The sequence below is a fragment of the Aotus nancymaae genome, unplaced genomic scaffold (genome assembly GCF_030222135.1).
Source record: "Aotus nancymaae isolate 86718 unplaced genomic scaffold, 86718_ANA_hifiasm-v0.15.2.pri h1tg000108l, whole genome shotgun sequence".
Taxonomy (NCBI): Eukaryota; Metazoa; Chordata; class Mammalia; order Primates; family Aotidae; genus Aotus; species Aotus nancymaae.
Genome location: NW_026988523.1, coordinates 37,349,439 through 37,374,808, shown reverse-complemented (window position 1 = coordinate 37,374,808; position 25,370 = coordinate 37,349,439). Strand labels below are relative to the sequence as shown.

Genomic DNA, 25,370 nt, shown 5'->3' with positions numbered 1-25,370 from the left:
TATGAGCACACAGTGAGAAGGCAGTTGTCTGTACAAACCAGGAAGAGAGCCCTCACTAGAAACTGAGTCTTCCAGATGGAGATTGTGAACTTCCAGCCTCTAGAGCTGTAAGAAAATAACTTCCTGTTGTTTAAGCCACCCAGCTTATTACTTTGTGTTAGAGCAGTCCAGGAAAACTAATACACTACTTAGTTCAGGCAATCCTGATAAAACCCTAAGTTTCCCCACCTGAGCAGCTGTTCCCATGAGAGCTAGGGCCTGGAGGAGAAGAGCAAGACTGAGCCATCAGGAAGCAACTTGCCCACAGCACCTCAGGAGGAGGTGCTGACATAAACTTGCCCAGTTTCCCTCTTGAATTTATCAGTGACATAAATCACACTTTTTTCAGAGGAAAGATTAAGGGGTGAGGCAAGAAACAAAAAGTATTTAGGGAAAATTCCCCCTCACGGAACCTAGAAGAGTGAGTACCACCCCCACCTTTTTCATGGCAATACCCATCCAAATAGACACCTAGAAAAGTGTCTTCTCTGGAAACTTCCCTCTCCTTTGCTCCCCACAGTCACCACGTCATTTCTCTCCATCCACCTGGTTTTTCCTCCCTGACCTGACTGATATGCAGTCCTGCTTTCTTCATGTGGGACACATGATGAGCAATCACGGTCACAGTCCCAGCCTGTGTGCCACAGTCCATGACGCTGCACACAGCACTCTGCCCCAGAGTTGCCACAGGAAATGTAAGCCTGAGAACATCTATCTCATGCCTAAAATATTCTAATTGCTTTCATGAAAAATAATCCAGACTCCTAAGTATGACAGTTTTATACACAAGAGTTTACATATATCAATCCCCAAAAAGGAAAGGTGGAGGTAGTGTAAGAAGGAGAACTCGCAGACTCTTCATACTGGTGAGTACTTACAGATGCAAGACTCTGAAATTGATATAAAATGCAGTGGGGAGAAGAGTAAGCGGTTATTAAGCTCTCTGAGCATGCAAAATCCTAAAAGAAGAATCTGAAGTGGGTGGGACACCCTGTGATTAGAACCTGCCTGAACAGAGGGGCTGGGCTGTCCCGAAGGAGCCCAGTACTTTTCCTGTCACCAGCCTTCCTCAACTTCCCTTTTCTTGTCCTTTTGCTCAGACCAAAAATGTTGTTGTGTTTGCCTTTGCCTGGGCTCTTGTTGCCTGTCACTTCCCTAAGACCACTCCAGTGGATGACTTTTGCACCCCAAGAGAGAGAGAGCTTTCCTCAGAACTCTGAAGTTATGTCCCCACCCAACACAGTCTCACACTGCTCTGTCCCCTTCCCCTCCAGCACAAACCTTGCCCTCTGCCTACTTCCCTGTTAGAGAAGCCCCACAAGTCTTCCACAACCACATGACTCTTACAAGGCCTTTCATTTCCCCCTCAACTCTTATTCAAATGATTCACTCCCTCTTTCTGGCCTACAAGCATAGTTCCTGTGGCTAGCCTATATCCTCCACCCACTCCCACCTACAACAGCAAAAAGGTCTCAGTCTGAGAGCTATGAAAACTCCTAGATGGACCACTTACTAGAAGCACCAATCCCCCACTGTAAAATGACAAAATTGGGAAAAATTGATATTTTCTAATTCCATTTCAACTTTATTATTCTTTGACTTGGCCGGTGCTTCTGTTCATTTCTGTTTACCTAGAATTTTCTTTCTCTTCTCTGCTTCTTTGTCTTAATGTCATACTTTTTTATGATCTCATATTGCTTTCTACTTACCCTTTGTTTGAATTCCCTGGGTCTCCTCTCTATCTTACCACCAATTCTACCTAAACTCCCTACCCATTCATTCTAAGCAGCACCCTGGCTAAATTTTGAAGCCTAAAGTATTGCCTTTCACCTGATCCTTAGATTTCTGTGTGTAAATATATGAACCACAGACAAAACATTAATATCGCAAGATAAAAGACAAGAAACAAACAAATTACAAAACACATAGATATACTAGGCAAGCTATACTTTTAAAAATTATTTATACTTGCATACATTAAACTCACAAGGTAAGAAAATCTGCAAGAAACAAAAAAATAAGAAACTAAAAACTAGATAGGGAAATAGAAGCTAACAGTTGAGAGTCGCAAAACATTGACAAGAGTTAGTTCCTGAGGGCTTTGACTACAGTATCCACATAGGTCATGAAATCATGTTGAGACCATCAAATAAAAGTGCAAGTTGAAGGAGAAATCTTCTACTGTATCCTCAGCAAAACTGGCCCGGGGAAAAAAAACTGAACCAAAAGACAAGAAGGAATCTCGTGGTCACCTTATGCTCTGGATAATTTTTTTTTCTTTTTGTCCTCACAAAAATTTTTAATCGCAGGTTTGCTTTCACATGTGTTTAGAGATTAAAAGTATTCTATTGTCTTATAATGCCCGATCCAAGAAATTAACAATAAAAAATGATTCTAAGCTTGTAGTAGTACTGTATCACTCAGAAACACACAAAACTTATTTCTGGCACTCTATCACTCCAAAGTAAACACAAAAATATTCAACACAATCAACGCAGTCCTCTTTTTTCTGATACAGGCAGTCTGTGTTTTGTCCAGTTTCAAAATGCACAAATTTTAGTCAGCAAGGTTTTAGTTAACTAACACAAATTTCCCAACAACAAATTTGAAATTTGTGGCACAAATTTCAGCTGTCACAGTATATTAACTCTTAGTAACTGCACGAAGTGTAAACTACCACTAGGTCTTTAGTCCATGAATCACCATGGAAATAACAAATCCATATTATAATCAGAGACCAATTGCTTTACATATGTCAAAGTTTGTCAGTTTTACTACTATTCTGTTCTGCGCAAAAACACCAAAACGTATAAGCATGTAGTCCTGTGGCTTCATCGTATCCCAGTAATAAACCCACACACCATCTGACATGAATGTATAATAGAAAGAGGAAATTAGACAACAAAGATGAATGTGTAAAGAAGAAAAGGGCCAATGCTAGAAGTGAGATTTGAATTAAATATAAAAGAAGCTATAGAACAAATAGCTGACCATGGGAATGCTGAGAATGCCACTGAGAGGCTTTAGAGGTGAAGCTAGAGGAACCTGGTGAAGGCAAACTTAACCTTTGAGGAAAGTGATTGTGGTGAAAAGAATGAAGGTATCTTAAATGAAGTGACACTGGCAGAAGACTTCCCATTAAAGGAACTCTCAGAGATATCCCCCAAGAGGGAAAACACGAAGTATAAAATATCGGAAGCTGATCCAAACATTAAAAGGAGTATGAAAACTCACCAAGGAATAAAAGGTAATCTATATCTTTAAGTTATAGAAGAAAAAGGCAAACATTGTTCAAAACATTCTTGGTAAGTTCATACAAGGGAAAAAATGACTTTAATTCTGAATGTTTGAATGTTTTAAATTATAGTCTGCTAATTTAAATAGTTTTACTGGTTTTCACTTCCCTATATATTTATAACCAATAGTAAGTGGGCTTTAAATATTTCGAAAAAAAGTTTCAATGTCACAGGATAATCATAATTCTCTCCATTGATTTTTGAGATCCTTTCACACAGTTTCAGCTTGCACAATTAATTTTTACAGACCTGCATTAACATGCAAAGCAAAGACTAACTTTATATTACAGGATTTGGAGTCAAAACTTTTCAAAACTGAAGGTTGTTGAGGATGATCCAAGATGGCAGAATAGGAACAGCTCTGGAGTGCGGTTCCCATTTCTGATATATATCCTTTGGATATATACCAAAAACAAACAAACCCATTCACAAGTGGGTGAAGGTATGAACAGACACTTTTCAAAAGAAGACATCGATGAGGCCAACAAACATATGAAAAAATGCTCATCATCACTGGTCATTAGAGAAATGCAAATCAAAACCACATTGAGATACCATCTCACGCCAGTTAGAATGGCGATCATTATAAAATCTGGAGACAACAGATGCTGGAGAGGATGTGGAGAAATAGGAACACTTTTACACTGTTGGAGGGAGTGTAAATTAGTTCAACCATTGTGGAAGACAGTGTGGCGATTCCTCAAGGACCTAGAAATAGAAATTCCATTTGACCCAGCAATTCCATTACTGGGTATATATCCAAAAGATTATAAATCATTCTATTATAAGGATACATGCACGTGAATGTTCATTGAAGCACTGTTTATAATAGCAAAGACCTGGAACCAACCCAAATGCCCATCGACGATAGATTGGACAGGGAAAATGTGGCACATATACACCATGGAATGCTATGCAGCCATAAAAAACTATGAGTTCGTGTCCTTTGCAGGGACATGGATGAACCTGGAAACCATCATTTTCAGCAAACTAACACAAGAACAGAAAATCAAGCACCACATGTTCTCACTCATAGGTGGGTGTTGAACAATGAGAACACATGGACACGGGAAGGAGGGCATCACACACTGAGGTCTGTGGGGAGGAAATAGGGGAGGGATAGTGGGAGGTGGGGAGTTGGGGAGCGATAACAAGGGGAGAAATGCCAGATATAGGTGATGGGGAGGAAGGCAGCAAACCACATTGCCATGTATGTACCTATGCAACAATCCTGCATGTTCTTCACATGCACTGCAAAACCTAAAACACAATTAAATATATATTTTAAAAAAGACCTGGAGACAACAGATGCTGGAGAGGATGTGGAGAAATAGAAACAATTTTACACTGTTTTGGGGAGTGTAAATTAGTTCAACCATTGTGGAAGACAGTGTGGTGATTCCTCAAGGGCCTAGAAATAGAAATTCCGTTTGACCCATCAATCCCATTACTGGGTATATACCCAAAGGATTATAAATCATTCTATTATAAAGACACGTGCACACGTATGTTCACTGCAGCACTGTTTACAATAGCAAAGACCTGGAACCAACCCAAATGCCCATCAACGATAGACTGAACAAGAAAAATATGGCGCATATACACCATGGAATACTATACAGCCATAAAAAACGATGAGTTCATGTCCTTTGTAGGGACATGGATGAATCTGGAAACCATCATTCTCAGCAAACTGACACAAGAACAGAAAATCAAATACCACATGTTCTCACTCATAGGTGGGTGTTGAACCATGAGAACACATGGACACAGGGAGGGGAGCATCACACACTGGGGTCTGTTCCGGGGGCACCAAGGGAGGGACAGCAAGGGGGTGGCAAGGTCGGGGAGGGATAACATGGGGAGAAATGCCAGATGTAGGTGAAAGGGGGATGGAGGCAGCAAACCACATTGCCGTGTGTGTACCTATGCAACAATCCTGCATGATCTGCACATGTAGCCCAGAACCTAAAGTACAATTTAAAAAAAAGAGATGAGAATCATGGTGGAGAGAAAGATTGGTAAGGGAATGAGGTCGATTTTGAACTCAATTTGAGTCCCATTCAAGACAACTGTGTTGCACACACCTGTGGAGGTACCATGCACGCTGCACACAGTGTTAAAGGCAGCCTGGCTGCACAGAATAACATGACAATGTGCAGAGCACCTCCTAGAGCTGTGCAACATAGCCCAAATATTCTTCCTCTTCTAAGCTTACATTTTAGTGAAAGACGCAGAAATGGGTAGGTAAGATATTTTTAAATGGTGTTTGGTGCCATAAAGAAAATAAACTCAATTCTGCAAACAAACGAACAAAAAAACCAAGGTCTAAGAGGTCTCTGGTTCCCCTAATAGAATTTTCGCCTTAGCCATCATGCTGAGGTAGTCTAGTTGAAAGTTACTGCTTGTAGAATCCCATGCATATTTCCTAAGATTTGCTCTGGCCTTGGCCTGTGTTTACAATATTGACAATGTCTGTGAGGCCTGGGCATTTATTTAAGGGCCAGCAAGTGAAAATCTACTTCCATAAAGACATATCTTTGCTCTAGTGGGTGCTGTGGTCAGCCAGCAATACACCCACTTCAGGTCAAATATGCTTATTCCTCAGCTTCAGGGAGTGTTGGCTGCTGGCCACTCACAAATGTGTCACTCTAAAGATTGCCTTATGCAGAAGGGAGCCACTTTGCCTAAGGGGCAGTCTTTCCCTAGAGAAAGCCCGCATCAAATACAGAAGTACAATGGTATGAGCCCATTACTTCATTTTAGAAAAGTTTTGAAGGGCTATCTTAGCTCTGTAACTCTCCATGAGGTTGTTAGATCACAGCTCCACGTCTCTCTGCTCAGTCCTGCTTTCCTCTCTCTTTTGCTAATGCTGATCCATAGAGTATTCCCCAGCATGCATGCTGCAGGCAGAGGCTCATCTGAGCATTTCCTCAGAAACTGACCTGGGACACTCATCTACATAGAACCACTTGAAACTCATCTTAAGCAAACCCATCTTAAGCAGCCACAACCAACCACAATAAAAACCTCAAATGGCCACTAGAAGCAAAGTCCTACAACTGCCTGTTCAGTCCACAGCAGTAAAGAAGCAGCTGCACAGCGTGTAAAAACCAGTCATTGTCAACCACATAGGCCACTGCACATTAACAAGGTCCAAGACTCATGGCCACAGCCTGTTTACCAAAACCAAAGGCCACTTATGTTGGCTCCACCAAAAAATTCTTATCAAATTATTTCATTCTCCATTTTCATAACACTTTATTCCCAGCAGTTGTCTTCTAGCAAAGGTCCTAGTAGCTTTGTTGACTCTCTCCTGAATTGAACTTTTTCTATTTAACTGTAGATATCAACCTTTCATCATACTCAAAATTAGAAAAATGTGTGCTAAAAATTTATACCAACTTTTGTTATATCTTTCTTTTCAAAAATAATTCTTTTATTTCTTGATGTTGTTACAGAAACTAATTATACTAGCCACAAAAAAAGTGTTTTCCCGAGTTGAAGAGGGAGGCAGTTACTCTCCAAAATGTTAAGTAAAACAGTGTATAACATCAGTATTAAAATATTAAATTGTACATTGTTTTTACCACTTTGATTTTCAGCAATTTTGTTGAACAAAATAAGATAAAAGATTACATGTTTATTTTCTCTTCAGGAATGTAAAAGTCTAATTATTTGAACAGTTTTTAATGATAAAACTAAACTCTGAAGATGTCTACAAATTTGGCATTTTTTTCTCTCTTCCTCTTTTAAAATCAGAAGTCTAACAAGGATTAGAAAAGACAAAACTCTGTTCAGTGTTTCTGACAAAGTAGAAAGGGTAAAAACATAAAAAACAGATACTCCTTGGCTTTTGTTGTAAGCAAACCCATCTTAAGCAGAGCATTATTATAGCTCTTTACTGGATTCAATATAGATGAACTTTCTTTCTCTACTTGGGATTTACCTCAGTGAAATGGGTTATAAAATATTTCACTCTATCATTTTCCCAGAAGTCCTCTCTGATTTCTAACAAGTTTATTTTCATATAAATTTTGGAATGCTAGTTGCATTTTCTCCCTTGCTTTAGAAAATATATAGACAATAGTGAAAGTGAACTTAAGTACAAATAACTTAGGTGCTATTATCAAAATTTGATTTTGTCTTAGCAAAAATTAAGTAATCCACATAGGTCATCACAATAAGAAAAATAAAGAGCCTCAAAAAAAAAAAAAAAAAACCATTTCATAGACCAATGCTAGTGATGATGAATTGATACTCAGTTGAGTATCAATTAGTTAAATTAATACCCTGAATTAGTTAAAATTAAGTTTGGCTGTGAGCAACAGAAAATTCCAACTGACAATATCTTTTAAAAGATGTAGCCAGGTGCAGTAGGTCACCCGGTAATCCCAGCACTTTGGGAGGCCAAGGTGGGCAGAAGTGATCCTGAGTTCAGGAGTTCTAGATCAGCCTGGAGGCCAACATGCTGAAACCCCGCCTCTACTAAAAACACAAAAATTAGCCAGGCGTGATGGTGGGTGCCTGTAATTTTGGCTATTCAGGGGGCTGAAGGAGAAGATTTGCTTGAACCTAGGAAGCGGAGGTTGCAGTGAGCCAAGATCGCGCCACTGCACTCCAGCTTGGGTGACAGCAAGACTCCGTCTCAAAAAAAAATGCAATCACATTTCTCTCTCTCTCTCTCGTAAAAAGACAGGAGTAGGCAACGCAGAGTTAATGTGGCATTCCATGGTGTCAGGAACTCAGTTCCCAGATTCCTTTTTTGTTTTGAGGGAGTTTTATTTTTTGGTTTTGTTTTGGTCTTTACAACAGTTAGTCCTCATTCCAGTGGTCATCCCACACTCTGAGATGACTGCCAGAGTTCTTTCCATCAAATCCGCCTTTCAGCCAGCAATAGGACGAAGGGAACAAGGCAGCACATCCACATCCCAGGATTTCAGAGCTGCTTTCTGCAGAAGTTATACATCACGTTTGTCGGATTGTAATCACATGACCACAACCAGCTCAAAGGGTGGCCAAGAAACATAGCTTTTATTCTGTCCTACTAATAATGAGCAGGTTTCCGCTGTTCTAGAGGAAGTGACAAACATATCCTAGGAGACAACCAGCATTCCCCACCATGTAACCCATTTGGCAAGCCATTTATCCAGTTAGCTATGTAGGTCTACAGTTAGTGAACAGTTTTACCAGAATGGGCAATCTGGAAATAGCTCAAAGACCCATGGCTGCTTTTCTCACTTTATACCCATGTTATTCTCTTTTCTCACTTTATACCCACATTAAGATTCATATCTGTTTCAAATAGTTTCCTGTCTAAAGCCATATCTGGCATTCTCTGTGAAGTAGAGTTAGTTGTGCATTTGGATGAAGGGGGTTGCAGTTATGTCAACTAGTACCTTTGTATTAGGGAAAAAAAAAACAGAATTATATCTCAAGAAGAATCTTGGTGCTCTCTATGAGTGCTATAGGCCTCCTGAAAGCCAGCATAAAATTCAAGCAGAAGTCTTTGAGTAGACTTGAAAAAGCCACAAGAAATTTCCAACTGCCGATTCCACTTGTAGGTCAACCTATTGTAAGTTACTGTTCTGTATTTAACAGATGATAGAAAATAGTTCTACATCAGGTATATGTTAGAATACATAATCTAAAAGTTGCTGCTGCTTTAAAAATAATTCAAATAAATTCAACATAAATAGTGTCTTTGAGAGACATGAAGTCGATTCATTCTGACAGATACAAAATCTACCCTCGGCTTTGCTAGAACATCAGAAAGCTGTATGTCTGAACTAGATCCTGTTATGCTGTATAGAATTACTTTTCCCAGTCTTTGTCATAGACTGACATTATCATCTTACGTTAAGAGACTTAATCACAAAAAGACCTATGGACCTCATAAACTTTACTGAAAGAACTTTTCTGAAAACATTGTTTACTGCGTTAAGCAGTTTCTCCTCTATAGGAGCTGATGGAAGAAATGTCCTCGTGGCCTCAGGACCAGGAATAGCTGTAATTCTCCTAAACAACCTGTTGTCTATGTTTTAGACACTGTGAGTATGTAACTGGTACTGTCAGTCATCACGGTCCTCTAACAACGTGTGGCCCACATCTAACCAGAGCATAGGGTATCGCGGCACTTCGTCTTATTTTATTGGCCAGATATTTCCCTGGGCCCTATTCCTGTATTGTTATTAATATATTCTTAGAGCCAAAAAGTTATTGTGAATTTAAGGATAGGTTTCTAAGCTTCTGCATGATTTAGGGGAGCCTTAAGACAGAATTTTTAATAACAAGTGTACAGAAGCGGCATTTTCATCTCTACTGCCATCTAGTGATAGAATACAAAAATTTATCTCAATCTGTTCGGGTTTTGTTTGTTTTGGGGTTTGTATTTTTCCAACAGTTTTGGGGATACAGGTAGTTTTTGGTTATGTAATAAGTTATTTAGTAGTGATATCTGAGGTTTCAGTGCACCCATCACCCAGCAGTGTACACTGTAAGTATTTTATCTCTCACCCACTCTCAACTTTCACCCTGCCAAGTACCCGAAGTCCATTACATTGCTCTTATGCCTTTGTGACCTCATAGCTTAGCTCCCACTTATAAGTGAGACATAAAATATTTGGTTTTTCATCCCTGAGTCACTTCACTTAGAAAAATGGTCTCCAGCTCCATCCAAGTTGCTGCAAAATACATTATTTTGTTCCATTTTATAGCTGAGTAGTATTCCATAGTAAATATTTAACACATTTTCTTTATCCACTCATTGGTCAATGAGCACTTAGATTCCATATTTTTGCATTTGTGAACTGTGCTGCTATAAACATGCATGTACATGTCTTTTTCATGTAATGACTTTTTTTCCTTTGAGTAGATACCAATAGTGGGATTGCTGGATCGAATGGTAGTTCTTCTTTGAGTTCTTTAAGGAATCTCTGTACTGTTTTCCATAGTGGTTGTAATAATTTCTATCCCCACCAGCAGTGTATAAGTATTCCCTTTTTACCACATTGCACCAACATCTATTGTTTTTTTACTTGTTAATTATGACTACCGTTGCAGGAGTAAGGTGGTATCTCATTGTGGTTTTAATTTTCAATTCTCTGATGATTAGAGGCGTTCAGCATTTTTTCCATGTTTGTTGACTGTTTGTATATCTTCTTTTGAGAATTGTCTATTCATGTTATTTGCCCACTTTTTGGTGTAATTATTGGTCATTTGCTTGCTGACTTATTTGAGTTACATGCAGATTTTGGGTACTAGTCCTTTGTCAGATGCATAGTCTATGAATATTTTCTCCTACTCCCTGTCTCTACTAGAAATACAAAAATTAGCTGGGTGTGGTCGCAGGAATCTGTTATTCCAGCTACTCAGGAGGCTGAGGCAGGAGAATAGCTTAAAACCAGGAGATGGAGGTTGCAGTGAGCTGAGACTGTGCCACTGCACTCCAGGTTGGATGACAGAAGTGAGACTCTGTCTCAAAAAAGAAATAGTTCAGTTTTACTTTGTAAAATTAAGAATTTCTCTTCAACAAGGTACACATTGAGAAAGTTAATATGTAGACAATTGAGGAAACTATTTGAAATTTTAACAATAAAATGGGTATATATAACATATATGAGATATACACCCATATATAAATTTGGAGATGTTTGTTGATTATGTATACATACATAGAACAGACTAGACTGTTGGGAAGGTCTTCAAGAAAGTGCTGAATGCCGTGCATCAATACACGAAGCATACAGTACAATACTTGTGTTGTAATTCAAGTTGTACACATCAAATAATACCACCTTTTTTCTTTTATAATTGAGGTTTTATTAGTTGTGTTGAAGGTTGGTAACACAGATATTTCAGTTCTTAACATACGTACTGAAAATGTGAAAGCCATGTATTATAATTATTTTTTAAAGTTATTCCAGTGACTTTCCAGCTTAAAATTCGGAAGCAAATTTTCCTTAAGAGGCTATCAAATACCAGTGTCTTAACATGTTGATAAACTGTTACGGACATCCCACGAATTCACAACTGAATAGCATATACACTACATACTCAAAGTTTTAATATTTCACAGCACATTAACAAAGTTATTAGGAAAACAAGACTACCATGACTGAAGATGTTACGGAGTACACACACAATTCTGACAGGGAGAGCCATGATCAAGGAGTGATTTTCTTTAGGAAACAATTCTATTAAAAAATAACATGGGACTGGAAGTAATTTAAAGTGTTCAAGACATTAGAGGCATGACTGTGATTCCATATTGCCATTTAGTAAGTTTTGTATAAAATATAAATTTGTATAGAATATAAAAACTAATCCCCCATCCATAGAATATGAAACTGACACCCAAGACATTCAAAGCCTCCCATCATTCAATATCCCATATTATTTTCTGGTTGTACCAAAAAATAAACAATCAGAGAATGATTTCACCTTTAAAAAAAAAAAAAGCACTTGCATTTAAAAAATGGGATGTGATTCGCTCCTTCTTAAAAATGTTTCTAGAGCTATCAAAAACCTTGCGTTTACAGAATGTTCCTCTGGGTTGTACAAGAAAGGAGACAGGGACGGCCGATAAGACGTGGAATATAATACCAATCAGACTTGGCTTCTTTCTCTGCAGCTTCAGAAGCTGGACTCTCAGTTTTAGTTTCTGTGTTTTCTAAAGTAAATCTTCTTTAGTTTCTTGATTACCCATCTTGGCCTGTTTTCCCTTTGTTCCCTCTTCCTTTCCTGTTTTGTTTGCACCTTTTTGTCTGAAGATTTGTCCTTTCCTGTTGCATTTTTTTTTTTTTTTTTGAGATGGAGTCTTGCTTGTCACCAAGGCTGGAGTGTAGTGGCAAGATCTTGGCTCACTGCACCTCCACCTCCCTGGTTCAAGTGATTCTCCTGCCTCAGCCTTCCAAGTAGTTGGGATTACAGGCACCTACCACCATGACCGGCTAATTTTTCTATTTTTAGTAGGGACAGGGTTTCACCATGTTGGCCAGGCTGGTCTCGAACTCCTGACTCAGGTGATCTGCCCACCTCAACCTCCCAAAGTGCTGGGATTACAGGCCTGAGCCACCACACTGGGACTCCTGCTGCCTTTTCCAGCTTCATTTGTATTTTTGCAGGAGCAAATATATGGCTTTTTAGATTTTCAGTACTTATATTAAGAATTGAAATATCTGTGTACTGACCCTCAACACAACCAATAAAATCTCAATTATAAAAGAGAAAAAGTGTTATTATTTGACGTGTACAACTCTAATTGCAATACAGGTATTTTACTGTGTGCTTCGTGTATTGATGCATTGCATTCAGCACTTTCTTGAAGACCTTCCCAACAGCTGCTTAGGAGGGCTTTTGAGACTCCCCCAGCCCACAACAGCCAAACCACTAGAAATACATTCCTGGCCAAGGAACCATAATCTTGTCAAAAAAACCTAAAACCTAAATTATTGCATCTGGACAATGAGATACCAGACCCCTCACCCCGTCACCCACTTAAGCACGTGCTTAAGCAACCACTTGCTTGCTGTTGACCAACTCCTCTTCCTTACCTCTCCCTAATTCCTATTTTGTCACACAGGGTTCCATTACTTCCCTGCCATATAAATCCCTAATTTTAGTCGATCAAGGAAGTGGATTTGAGATTGATTTCCTATCTCCTCGGCTGTAGCACTCAATTAAAACACTCTTCCCTGGCAATACTTACTGTCTCAGTAACTGGTTTTCTATGTGGCAAGCAGCAGGGCATAGGCCAAACTCCTAGCGTTTTAATAACACTAGATTGCTTTTGCATTCCTACGAAAATCCTAAGAGTGTATATTTTTGCCTTCATTTAACTGAAGAAAAGAATGAAGATCAAGGAACCTTTCCAAAGTCATTCACTCAACAGCAGAACCAGCACTTTTATCCCAGCCAGAAGCATAAGAAAAGTTCAGGAGAGGAATTAATCCAGAAGGCATAGTTAAAAACAGGACAATGTAAGAGTCTGAAAAGATAATGACACATATAAGAAAAAAACGACAGGCCAATTATTCCTAATGTGAAAATCTGAAATGCAAAATCCTCCAGAATTTAAAACATTCTGAGCACTGACATGATGCTGAAAGAAAATACTCATTGGAGCATTTCAAATTTCAGATGTCCCAATTAGAGATGCTCAGCTGTTGGGTATACACAAATATTCTAAAAGTTTTAAAAAATCTGAAATCTGAAACACTTCTGATTCTAAGCACTTCAGATAAAGAATGCTCAAACTATGAAAGAAAAAAAAAATCAATTTTCAATTATAGCCAATCCCAAGAAGGAAGGAGGAGTAACAGGGAAATAAAGAGGAATACTTCAACCAAAAGTGAAATCAGCTAAGTGTCCCCTGGGGTCCACGTACATCAGAGAGGATGCTTTCAATCACAAACAAGAGAAAACCCAAATTGATGGGGTGAAACAGTAAAGGAAATGTATCATCTAACATCACTGAGAAGTCCAGGGTTCATGCAGGCTTTGGATACAGTTTAATCTGGACTCTTCCGAGAGACTGTTGCCTTTACCTTCTGGCCTGTGCGATTTGTCTGGTGCTGAAAAAAAAATGACTTAAGCAATTTCAGGCTTCATATCTCACACCACAAAATCTAGATCAAGAGAGAGCATCTCTTTTCCCTATTGTCAAACATGAGAATAAGCATCATGTAAACAATGCCATTTAAAAACAGATCCGTAGCCCTGAACCACCACTGTGAGCAAGGGTAAGCAGAACCTATACAATGATTGGCTCAAATCTCAAGTTACCTTCCATCCTTTAGCCTATCGCATTGTAGAGGATGAGTTCTCATGATTGCCTTAGTCTGATCACTAGAGCTGAAGGTGGTATTGACCAACCAAAAGACAGATGAGTACTATGCAAATGTGGCAAGGTGGATTGAAACCCAAATGGATTGGAACCAATCGTGTATAACCCAGATAGAAGACTGAAGCAGTCCCATTCTTTACTCTCCTCTGTCCCATATTTTTCTTTTCCTCTTCTCCCATCACAACTTCATTTTCCAAAAATTTCTGTATATGCAGCTACTTCCCACTGCACCTGGTCTGCGTGGATGTTTCCCTTGCCTTGGCCCCTCTCCTCAATTTCCTAAAAAATTAGAGCTAAATCCCTTTCCCCAAATTCATTTCAAATAAATTACTATACTAGGAAACTGAGAAAGAAACAAAAAAAATGAAAATGGCAAACAGCAGAATCATAGGAAATATTTGTTGAATTAATTCATGAATTCTAAAGTAATTGAAATCTAGCGATGGATATCTTGACAAATACTATCATTTGGGGGTCAATAGATAATCCTCATTATTCAAAAATGTGATATTTTCTAGTTTATCTGCTTGTTAAAATTTATTTGTAACCGCTAGATCTATAATCATAGCATTTTCACAATCACTCATGAATATGTGCAGAGAGGTACAAAATTTGAGTCCCCCAAACAACATGTTCTCAACTAAGGGCAAAAAAGTGGTGCTCTGCCTTCATGTTCAAGCTCTCACATGGTAAAAAAGTGCCCTTTCTGTGACCTAGGTAATGCCAACTTTTCCACAGTTCTGTGTTTTTTGGTGGTGACTTCACAATCTTAAATAGTTCCCAAGTGTAGGGCTTAAGTGCTGTCCCATTTTCCTAAGCATAAGAAGGCCGTGACTTGCCTTACAGAGAAAAATGTGTGTGTTAGAAAAGCTTTGTTACAGTTACAGGGTTGCTGACTATAAGTTCAGTGTTAATAAATCAACAGTCCAGCAAATGCAGGAAATGGGAGGAGGGAATTCACCCATGTGTGGGTGAGGCTGCTTGAAAAACCAACATCTATATGCTATGCTGAAGCTATGGGAAAATAGCTACATTTGTGGATTCATGAGATGACAACCGTTTTTCTAAGTGTAGTGGACAGCATTGTTGTGAGGCTGAAAACCAAATAAATTTGTGATCATGTTAACCAAGGTCAGGAAAATATTAAACACTTCTCGGATAGTGTTTTATTATACAGAATTACTGCATATAATGAATTGATTATAAATATATACATATATAAAATGATTTTAAAAAGAAACACACATAAAACAAGCTTATGTATTCATCAGTCAACAAAAATGTTGTGAAAAATCTCACAAGAACTGAACATGTGTATTTCATGGGAACAATGGCTCAGTGCTCGTGAATTCAGTGTCTGCAGCAACTGCATGAACATAACTGCCGTGAATAATGAGAATGTGCAGTAGGTACATTACTTGCCTTGATCTCACTTCAATCTTGAGAAGCAACACTCTTGTTCCGTCTTTTGATCATTTTCTCTTCAGTGACACACTTGTACTATATCTCAGACATCACCCACATGACTGTCTCTCAAATTTTAATAGACTTGTTGAGTATCCTGCTGATTTTCCAAAACGCAAATTATAATTCAGTAAATCTAAGGTGAGGCCCAAATTCTATCTTTCAATCAAGCTCCAATGTGATAACTCTGCTGCTTGTCCCTGAGCCACTGAATAGTAAACACATGCGTCCTGCCGTGCATACTTGGAACAGTGAATTAACTGTAATAGCTCTTTATAGTTGAATGATAGTAGCAGGAAGAGGAAAAATTGTGTTTCTCCTCTGGAGCTAAAAAACTATAAAACTAGGAACGTGTAAAGTCACCTGCAAGTGAGAAGACTTTTAACCCGAAGAATATCAAACGTCTCAATTACTTCAAAAGCACCAGGAAGGAAAAGAATAAGAAAAGACTACAAATATGGCATAAATTCAACACAGAGTTTTATTGAAAACATGTTTCATGCAGGCAAAATCCTTCACCAAGGATGCATATTTTGAAAACACATGTATTTTGCATTGAAGGAGCTGAAAAATTAGAAGGAAAAGGGGAAGCTAAATAACTGCAGCAAAGGAGAGGAAGTGAGAAGTACAGTTAGCAAAGGACAGCTGCAATGTGGCGGGGGTTCAGACCGGGGTGAGACTGCTTCCCACTTGTGAGTCGGGGAAGGCCCTCTGGAGGAAGGATATCTAAAAGGGCCTGATGACCCATTAATGGTTGAACGTGTGGAGGTTGCTAGGACCCCATTCCATTAGGAGATAATTTTAAAGTCCCAAAACCCAGGTCAGAACAACAAATCCTGCAATATTAAATTGAGCTTATATTGACAAATGATCATTAAGCAGAAACAAGCAAAAATGACAAGTTGTACAAGGAGACTGGAAAGGATGTCATCACCACGACATGTTCAGGTGTGTCCTGAGCCCTTGGGCTGCTGGTTTCTCATCCCAAAAGGAGAACGGTGACGAGAAGGCTCATGATGTGTCTTAATGGAAACTGGATGAGAACAGAGACAGAAGTCACTCTGAATAAGGTGGAGGTGAGAATTGAGGAGTAAGAGGGAAGGAGGCTGGGGAGAGAACTGAGGAGAGAGAAACAAGAAACATGGGAAGACGAGTTGGGTAGGGGTAGGAATAGGAAAGACACATGCAAAGAACTCACCAGCGTTTCCTGAACCAAAGTGCAAGACACACGATCAGAAGAAGTAAAGGCACTGTCACCGCCAAGATGATCAAGCCCACGGAATTGTGATGGTCTGTGAATTTAGGGAGACACCAAGGATGTTATTTTAAATCCACCCCGTTTTACCTCATCCCCTCCCTGTTTCACTGCATTACCCTGGGCTTCCTTTTTTCAGTTGAGTGTCCAACTTACCAATCTCCTTTCATTCTATATTTTTCCTCTCATCCCTGCTCGGAGATGGAGTTTTCATCTAACCCTCAGCATCCTCCTGCATCTACAGGGCCCTCATTTTCAACACTTCTATTTCTTAGATTACCTATTTTTATTCATGTTGGGGTTATCATCCCAAATATCCTAAAATTTTCAGCTTGCCCTCCCTCCATGCTGAGGACCACCTCCTGGCATTTCCAGCCAGGGCCCCAGCTCCTTCTCACCCCAGTAGATGATGATGTCCTGGCCCTCTAGACTGCTGTGCTTCACCTGACAGGCCAGGCCGGCCGCCTCCCCAGCGGCCACCTCCAGGGTTGCTTGGAGATACCACGTCCCATCCGCATTGGGCAGAACATCCCCTTGCTGAGTGCCTGGCTGCTCCTGCTCACCCCGCATCCACCTCACCCACACAGGCTTTGGGTAGAATCCTGAGACATGGCACATCAGCAGCAGATGGCCAGGGCCTGGACTGGGGCCCAGGGACAGCCAGGCCTCAGGCTTCACTGCAAAGAACAGAAGAGATATTCAGTTACAGACTTGGAGTTTCATATCACCACATCAGTTTAGAAGTTTAGATAGACACATCTTCCCAATTTCTCTTTTTATTGAGACAGTGTCTCTGTAATTCTGCTGGAGTATAGTAGCATAATTATAAATTATAGCTCACTATAATCTCAAACACTTGTGCTCAAGCCATCCTCCTGCCTCAGCCTCTTGAGTAACTGGGACTACAGGTGTGTGCCACCATGACCAGCTAATTTATCTTTATTTTTCACAGACGGGGTCTCACTATGTTGCTCAGGCTGGGATGGGACTCCTGCCCTTAAGTGGTCCTCCCGCCTCAACTTCCCAAAGCACTGGGATTACAGATGTGAGCCACTGCACCCAGCCTTTTCCACTTCTGGGCAGCTCCTTTTTATTCTGAATTTGAAGGGGGTAGTGGCAGGGTACGGTTTTCAAATCAAAAGTTCTTGGAGGAAAGGTATAGGACTGACCTTGCCGCTGCAGATGTGCCTTTCCTGCATCAAGAAGACCCAAGAGGAAACGTGGGCAGGTGTCACTGATGAGATGGTGTATTATGTCCTTTTCACGCGGATGCCAATATAACACTTTGCAGACACGCTTGGCCGCATTTCCAGCCAATGGAGATGGCAGACATGAATTGTTCTGGAAGGTTATGAAATCTGATCCTTGGTAAGCTACCCGAAGGGGGCTTCCTGAGAACTTTCCAGAGTGCAGCTCACAGCCTGCTGTTGCCTGTATCTCAAAAGGATCTGGAGTTATGAATTAGAGGAAAGAAGGACAAAAAACATAAAATGAAATGCGTAGAAGCAAAGATTATAGAAGCAGAAGGGGGGAGTCTTCAGGGTTTGATGGGATGGAATAAAATTTGATTTGGTCAGGGATTCAGAGAAAGGGGAATTGGTGGGAGCTATAGGTGGAGGAAAAGATGAGTAACATGAGGAAGAGGGAAAATTAAAGACAATGGTGTGAATGCTGTACTTGAGGAAGGGCTTGGTGTAAGAGAACTGGGATTATACCAACTTAGGTTGAATGGCATGCAGCAGGTTACAATGAGTCTATGTAGAGACTGCTGAAGACAATGAATGACAAAGTGAGAAAGCTGAAGGCATTTAGCCGTATGGCAGAAAAAAGCGTAACCATGGGATACCTGTAGAAAAGGTCATAAAGCACAACCCTGCAATCAATGAAACGGGAGTTCATAAGTAGCAGAAGTGTTTGAAGAATTAGGGTCTGGATGATAGACCTTGCCCAAAAGTTTGCAATTGCAGTTTTATGGTGGGAGGAATAGAATAAGCTACAGAAGAGAGTCAGGCTGTTTCCTACAGGAATAAGGAACATTAAGACACCACCTCTCTCCCAACTCTTCAGTCCCCATGGGGGAAACTGCACTCACATTTAAATGTCAAGTCACTGGTGTGTCTATGAATTGCCTCCAAAAACCGAATGAAGTGTATACGGAATAACGTTTCCAGTTCCATCCACTCCTCATTGCTGAAGTTTCCCCTGGACCAGGGCCACAGGAAAATGATGGTGCCGGAATTGCTGTCCCGGGTATGAGTCTGCAAATCACCCAGCCAACCTGAGCCCAGATTTCGTTCCCGGGACTGGTTGTAAAAGGATGAGATTTGGATCATACGGAAGGAGACAGGCTCCTTGAACCCTGTGGTGAAAGTACAGTAGAATGTGAGAAAGACATTGAGAAACAGAAGGGAGAGAGAAGGTGCCAGAGTGGGGGGAATTCAGAATCTAGAGAAGAGGGGATCCATCATAATCTTAGCAGATGCTTGCTTGCCACAGTGTCCCATGCATTATCAACCACCTTCCTTCATAAGAGTGCGGGGACCTGGAGACATGGACAGTCAGAGTGGAACCAGACTGGCACTCTCACTTTCCAGGTATATGCTAGGAAGCGTGCACACACACATACACACACACACACACATACACACACACACACACACACTCTCTGACATCATCCACCCAACTGGGCAGTTGTCAGAGTTCTCAGAGTTCTTACCGTCTGCATTTTCACCACCTGGGAGAACAGCTAGCAATGGAAGCAGCAGAAACAGCATGTCATTTGCAGATGTTACTTCCTTCTCTCGCAAAAATTGGTCTTCGATTTCTGTTCCAAACAAACCAACCCCACAATATCTCTAGTCTTACTTGTTTCTGCAACCAACAGACAAACCTCCCCTGACTGCAACAAAGAAAATTCACTCCCTCACAAACCCTGAGATGCCTACTCAGTCTCTCATTTCCTTCTGGTTCTGACTTTCTTCTCTAGTTTCCAGCTTCTCTCCTTATCACCAACTTCCAACCTGTTCACCTTCCCTAATTCAACTTCTCTGGAACAAGTCTTACGTGGCATTGAGAAGCCACTTAACCACTAAGAACATTTTTTTCCCATTCATACAATAAAAGCATAAAACTAAATGGCTCCCAGTGTGCTGCCCAATGTTCCCACGTCCCTGCGCTTTTTGATCACTCTGTCCTTTCCAATACTTTCCCATGTATTCGCTTCCCTTGTCTCATCCCCACACCCCACTACATTCCCATTTCTGATTTAACACTGGTTCATTCGCTTTTTCAGAATCCCCTGTGACTGCCTGTATGACAGTATAAACTAACACATTTTCTCCATTATTCTTAGAGAAGAGCCAGTAACCATCGCAAAAAAAAAAAAAAAAAAAAAAAAAAACCCACAGGAACCTAAAACATATAAAGAAAATGTCCTCTGTTTGATTTTCACCGATATACATTCACTCACTCAACAGTCTCTCTTAGCACCTTCCGGGAGCCAAGCATCTTGCTACACTGAACAATATGAGAGCTTCATGGTTGACAACACAATCGCTTTTTTCAAGGAGATTTTACTCTACTTAGGAAGAAACACACACCGAGAATGATAAATCTTGATGTACGGAGTTTTATTATATTTTATACACTCTCTGGATAAAAACAAGCCTGCTTGAAATAATATTTTCTAAACTGGGGACTCTTAACTAGTGTTAGCCAGTCCAGAATTTTAACTTCAGTGGTTGACTTGGAGTGTTAGTTCCAAGCCGTTACCATACTGTCTCCCCACCTAACTAAGCACCTACCACTTGCCAGGTACCCAGTGAATATTTGTCAAATGAATGAAGGAATTCAGTCTATGCATTAAGGTTTTAATTATGGAGGAGATATTCAACATAAAACTTTTTAAAGATATCATAAAGATTACTTGTAATCCTATGTAGTGAGATGAGAGTCTTATACACATGCCCTGGTGGTGGTTTGCTGCATCCATCGCCCCGTTATCTACATTAGACATTTCTCCTAATGCTATCCCTCCCCAATTCCCCCACCCCCTGCTATTCCTCCCCTAGCCCCCCAGACCCCGGTGTGTGGTGTTCCCCTCCCTGTGTCCATGTGTTCTTACTCACCCACTTATGAGTAAGAACATGCGGTGTTTGGTTTTCTGTTAGTCAGTTTGCTGAGAAGGATGGTTTCCAGATTCATCCAAGTCCCTACAAAGGACACGAACTCATTTTTTATGGCTGCGTACTATTCCATGGTGTATATGTACCACATTTTCTTTGTCCAGTCTATCATAATTTTTTAAAGTTAAGATTAGCATACAAAAAAGCTGGAAAGAGTTTCACTTTCATACTTATAATTTTTTGACACTGGACCATCAAAATCACAACTTGAATTTATATAGAAGACCTGGGAGTCACAGAAACAGGGAAATTCACATCAGTCTCTAAGCCCTTTTTCATAAACTTCACCAAGGTCTTCTGAAAGATTAGGGTCAGAGATGTGGGTCAGATACATAGATCAGATAAATTCTCTCTCGTGATGTGGGCCTGAGGTATGAGAATAGCTACTGCAAGATAGTAGGTCCCAGCCAGACCCATCTCCTCTATTGCCACATAGAAAAAAAAGCCCTAACCTGCTGAGGAAAGGGCAGAAAGCCCTGCTGCCCTCAGGGCATATGTGAAAACCCACTGCAGCTGAGGAGGAAAAAAAAAATGGGAAGGAACAAGAAAACATCCTGGTTCGAGACTATTAGAGGTCCCAAAGTGGTGGAAGAAAGGCAGAAACATTTATATGACAAAACTTCAAAAAATTCAAAAACAAGTCACCTACCTCAGAATGAGACTGCACCAGAACAAAAGACAGTGATCCTATTCCCTCTCCCAAGCGGTATCACAAATATCAATTACAAGAGGAGTCTGCAGCTAGAAGAGCAGAAATCATGATGATGGGTCCTCTAGAGATATTTCACGAAGGAAACATCAAAACCTGAGAGTGGAGACATTAAACAGACCTCTGGCAAACCAGCCCCACCCTAGGAACAGAGTGATATAGAGGAACTTGAAGACTATTGCAGCAACAGCACAACACTCATCCAGTTAGCTCCAGACTAGATTGACTCAAACCCTCACACTGCAGTTCACCCTTGAATAACATGGGTTTCAACTGTGTGGGTTTACTTATACGTGGATTTTCTTCTGATTCTGCCACCCCTGAGACAACCCTTTCTCCTCCTCTTCTGCCTACTCAACGTGAATCAAGATAAACACGTGATGATCCACTTAATATATAGCAGATATATTTTCTCTTCCTTCTGATTTTCTTAAAAATATTTTCTTTTCTCTTGCTTACTTTAAGAATATCATGTATAATACATATGACATACAAAATATGTGTTCATTAACTGTTTATGCGATCAGTAAGGCTTCCAGTCAATAGCAGGCTTTTAATAATTAAGATCTGGAAAAGTCAAAAGTTATACTTGAATTTTTGACTGCACAGGGCCACTATCGCTCCTAACCCCCACCAAGGGTCAATTATACAACTTTAGCAAGCTAAGCCTGATTTCTCACATGGAATGATTCCTGGGAAAACTTTTAGAGATATAGGAACTGTAATCCTTAAAAAGTTCTTTAAAAACTTCATGAGGCTTTTCCCTTACTCGAATGAAACAGAGTTGCAGGGAAGGCCTGTTTAGGGAGCAGAGCAGTATTCAGCAAGAGAGTGTGTGCTTGGGGTGGGAAACAGATAAATCTGCTGTAGTAAGTCAGAGGAAGGAAGAAGGAAGGGAGAGAAATAGGAAATTTGGGAGGGGAGTGTAGACTTCACCCCAAGGCAGCAAAACAAGGGCACTAAAGCTAGCATACACATACAAATGTTTCCCAAGTTAATGCAAAGAGTAGGGAATGAAACAGTGAGGGAGGTGGGAAGAGAGGAACAATACTGGGCTGATCAGGCACAAGGCATCTGCATGACTCAGACTGAGGTGGAAGATGACAGAAGTAGTTGGGAAAGGCTGAGCTATCCAGGGTCGCAGGATGGAAAGATGAAGGTTGTAAAGAGGCAGAGTCAGGATCACCCCCAAATAGTGAGTGAGTCTGTATATTGTATATCCAGGGCTTGCTTCATGGGACATGCAACCAATGCAGCATCATAACTGATGCCTTATGATCATTGTCTTTAAATTCTTCATAATTTTATCTTAATATGTGTTTTATAAATGAAGTCCAATGAGCCAATAAAACTTGTGTGAGGGCTTCTTGGCTGACATGTGGACGTGGCTCCCATCACTTCATCCCCCCGCCAGCACTGATTCTCTTCCATCTGCTCCTCCCCACTGTCTGGGGCCACAGGCAATTCCTGCCCTCCTGCTCACCTCCACCCTGCTGCCCTCTGCCCATATAGACACCTGATCTCATTAGCAGAGGAAGCCCCTTCTGCCATCACTTTTCACAATTACCTCGCTTCTGCCAGGGACACACAGAGAATAAGATTTGGGGGCATGCAACCTACAGTGTCTGCACAGAGCTTGGCGTTAGTCATTCCCATCCAGGCTGCACCACAGAGTGTTTTGAGACAGATCAGGATGACCTGCTTTCCCACCCTTGGTCCAAGAATCAAGTGCATCTCCATGCAGTGGTTGCAACTTCTTGGTGGTCACCCATCTGTGGAGGGTTAGAGTGGCCACTGTGGGAAGGGGAGACTGACATCCTCTTCCCAGTGAGAGGAACCCAGCAGCCAGTGGGCAGCTTACGTGTGTTCAGAGTCATGGAGCGGGACTCCCAGGTGAGCCTCTGTGCTCACCCTGTGAGTATCCCTGTGCCCAAGGGTTACAACACTAGCAAATTACACAAATAAACAAAAATAACAAAACACCATAACAGGTTGAGACAGAAAGAAAGAGAAACTTCAGAAAGAATGAAAAAGTTTTATATCTTAATACCTTTAAAAGCACTCTGCCTGCCTGTTTGAATGCAGACCTGCTATGTTCTGAATTGCTGTGTCTTCCCAAAATTCATATGTTGAAATTCTAACCCCCAATGTGACATTATTAGGAAATGGGGCCTTTGGAAGGTGATTAGATTATGAGTTTGGAGCCCTCATGAATGTGACTAGTCCCCTTATAAGAGACCCAAGAGAGACCCCTCACCCCTTCCACCATGTGAGGACACATCCAGAAAGTGTACTCTGTGTACCAGAAAACAAGCCTCCACTAGACATTGACTCTTTCTTGATCTTGGACTTCCCAGCCTCCAGAACTGTGAGAGATTTCTGTTGTTTATAAGCCACCCAGTCTGTGGCATTCTGTTGTAGCAGCCCAAATGGAGAAAGACAGGGCCCCCCACATTTTTATTCTGCACAATGCCGCAAATAATGTGGCACCCTTGAGTAGGGGGTCAGAAAAGCAAAGAAGAGTCAGCTTAGGTTTGGTAAGGAAAAGAAAGAGAATTAATTGAGAAATGGAGTTCTGGGACAAAAGTGTTGGGAGCTGCTCAGATACACCAGGGGCATAAAAGATGCTAAAGAAGGAGGAGGCGGGGGAAGAGGAAGTTGGGCACAGATTGGAAAGAGAAGTGGAGCCAAGCCACAAGTTCTCCACCCCAACTTTTTGTGGGCAGAGCTCATCTTGATCAGAGATGCAGGCAGCAGCTACTGAGAGTCGTAGTCCTGCTGTGGGTCTGCAACTTTCCCAGCCAACTCCACTCCTGAGTGTGCACCCAGCTATGGTGGGTACAGGGCAGGACCTGAAGGAGGGAACGGAAAGGAACTGGGCTCCTGGGAGCTGGCTGGGGGATACTGAGAAGCTGTGGGTGGAGGCTGAGAAAGAGCAGAATGCTATACAAATATTAAGAAATAAAATAGGTAGGGAAGGTGACCAGGACCAGAGAAAAGGAAAATAATTGAGACAGAAAGAGATGGCTATTACTGATCACTGATAATTTTGTACTCCCTGGACACAGGAAACCCCAGAGAAGAAAACTAGGGTGAATCACATATACCCTGATTAGAACTCGATCAGGCAGGTGTCCCAGCTGTCCTAGGCAAGACCAGTGTTCTTCCCTTTGCCACCAAACCTTTCCCGAGGATCCACTTTCTTGAATCTTGGTGTTCAGGCCAAAGGCATGTTCCTGTTCATTGTAACAGCTCTTACCTGTTGTTCCTCCAAATGTTAACATGACTCCTGAATTCCTCCTTCCCCAATGAAGCTCTCCTCAGAACCCAGATAAGAGAGCTCCCCTCCCCACATAGTCTCATCTCATCTGACTTCCCCTCTTCACCAACAGAAACCTCAATTTCCTATCCAGAGAAACCCACTGCCTGGGCTTCTCATTTTCCCTTCCACTCTGCTTCAAGTTTTTTCCTCGCCATTCTGGCTTCCAGCAGGTCTCCCTTTATCTGCCTGTGTGTTGCTGGCCTCTTACAGCCCGTCCCTTGCAGTCTAAAATAAGCTTTAGACTGAGTCAATGTG

At 41.0% G+C, this 25,370-nt stretch overlaps 1 protein-coding gene across 1 annotated transcript; it reads right to left on the bottom strand.

Moving 5' to 3' along the window:
- Positions 1-16,108: 16,108 nt before the first annotated feature.
- On the bottom strand, positions 16,109-25,082 carry LOC105715409 (T-cell surface glycoprotein CD1a). The gene is made up of 7 exons (XM_012449747.2): positions 25,053-25,082; positions 19,617-19,724; positions 18,993-19,259; positions 18,070-18,348; positions 17,299-17,577; positions 16,844-16,937; positions 16,109-16,678 (listed from the first exon to the last, which is right to left on the bottom strand). The coding sequence occupies exons 1-7, from the start codon at positions 25,075-25,077 to the stop codon at positions 16,669-16,671; spliced, it is 1,062 nt and encodes a 353-aa protein (XP_012305170.2). The 5' UTR covers positions 25,078-25,082; the 3' UTR covers positions 16,109-16,668.
- Positions 25,083-25,370: the final 288 nt, after the last annotated feature.